Genomic DNA, 1,651 nt, shown 5'->3' on the forward strand with positions numbered 1-1,651 from the left:
TTTTCTTTCTTACGTTTGTAGGCAAAACCTTGTCTTCGAAAAACATTAGTGGAGTACCTTTATAAGGCTGCATCATGGCGTTTTAAACAAGCATTGGCTAAGTATGGAATTGTGCGTTCCAAACAAAGCAGTTTGTAGACAACAAGGCTTTCACCACGCGTACTTCACTGTTTCCTTTATATAATTAAATTTTAAGTCCTTACTCTTTCAAACGTTGACTATGTTATCTGTAAATGGTGCTTGATACTTGTATGGTCCATTGCAGATTCATTATTGGCCTGAGGCACTGCACGAATTCTCCAATATATACCTCAAAATAAGTTTTGAATATAAAGAATTAGGAAAAAATATTGCGTTTTACTTACTAGGGTCATCAAAAACTATTTTCAACTTTACTTATAGGTTGTGAGGCTAAAAACTAAATGGTTGTTAGTATAAGACCCTATATTAGTTGTTTTGCTTTTAAGCAAAAAAGATCAACTAATGCAAAACCTTACACATTTTACATGAAAATCTTTTTTTCAGTTTGGTGATTTTTTGTTTGAATTTGTCAGGAATTGCACGTTTTGTCTGGGGGCGGCTCACGTGGGTTTGCATGTGCGCACCTGATTTGTTCGCGGCGGCTCTTAATTGCTTTGCACGTATTCGCTGCTAGTGTTTATGGTACGTGGAATCCCCCCTTTTTTTCCAGACTTTTGATTTATTGGAAGTCGAATTGGAGTTCGTTTTACTTCTCTTAAATCGGGTTCTGACCTGTGAATAGCACGTCGTTATTTTTGAATCAACATGTATATACGGTGTCATTGTTATATTTATCTATTTATAGCTTGTACATGGCTAACCGTTTTAACTTGTGAGCAATGGTTAGATGCCTTTGTCCACTTTTTAGCCCTTTTCAGACATACGTGCGTTTGATCTTTCCTTTAGTTTCCTTAGCTATGGTGGCATTGCTGTTATTCATGTGGGCTTCAAACTGGCTTCAGATCTTCATATTTGTAAGCTCGCTTTGACGCTTAAAGAGAAGTGGAAATGGACAATTAAGTCTGAAGGTGCTAGCCTCAGTTGGCCCAAGCCTACCTATGCAGGTTGTGCTCTTCACCTTTGTGCTTTTATCTCATCCTTGTTATATCATTGGGTGCTTTACTTTTTGCATTGTGCATTTGCATTAAGTTACACAAAATTATTCTTGACGTTCACATACAGTATAAATGGGATATTAGGGTAGTGGACGCACATATCTTAAGTGATATTTGGGGGGGAAGTTTGTTTTCCATTCCTAAATATTAACTACTAAACCTTACAGCATTGCAGGAATGCTAGTATTTGAATGTGGTTTCAGTGAACGTTTCACACACCCTATTGGCATCATTAAAAAGTCATTTTTCTACCCTTTAAGCTTGATACGCGAAGTACGAAGGGAGATGTGTGAATGTCGATCCACTTAGAGTCCCAGCCACAATTGCTACTGCTGTTGTAGCAGACTTTGCAGTGGCGAAGGATGTTGTTGCGGACCCTCTTAGTGAGTTTTCCTGACTTTGCAGTGATCCCCGTCATCACATTGCTTCCTTTTCTATCAGAGTACGTTGTCCTGTCATTTAAACATTTATACCGCAGTGGTATTTTTTTGCGCTAAATTTTCATGCTCTCAAAT

The 1,651-nt window shown here is 38.0% G+C and overlaps 1 protein-coding gene across 1 annotated transcript; it reads left to right on the plus strand. All coding sequences in view use genetic code 11, as the record gives it.

The window, feature by feature from the left end:
- Positions 1–220: 220 nt before the first annotated feature.
- Positions 221–1,225, plus strand: EGR_10898 (hypothetical protein; the record flags this gene model as incomplete). The annotated part of the gene is made up of 4 exons (XM_024500147.1): positions 221–229; positions 266–405; positions 827–853; positions 937–1,225. 4 exons carry the CDS (start codon positions 221–223, stop codon positions 1,223–1,225), a joined length of 465 nt encoding a protein of 154 aa, XP_024345439.1.
- Between the last annotated feature and the right edge of the window lie 426 nt (positions 1,226–1,651).

Source organism: Echinococcus granulosus (genome assembly GCF_000524195.1).
Source record: "Echinococcus granulosus chromosome Unknown EG_S00296, whole genome shotgun sequence".
Lineage (NCBI taxonomy): Eukaryota > Metazoa > Platyhelminthes > Cestoda > Cyclophyllidea > Taeniidae > Echinococcus > Echinococcus granulosus.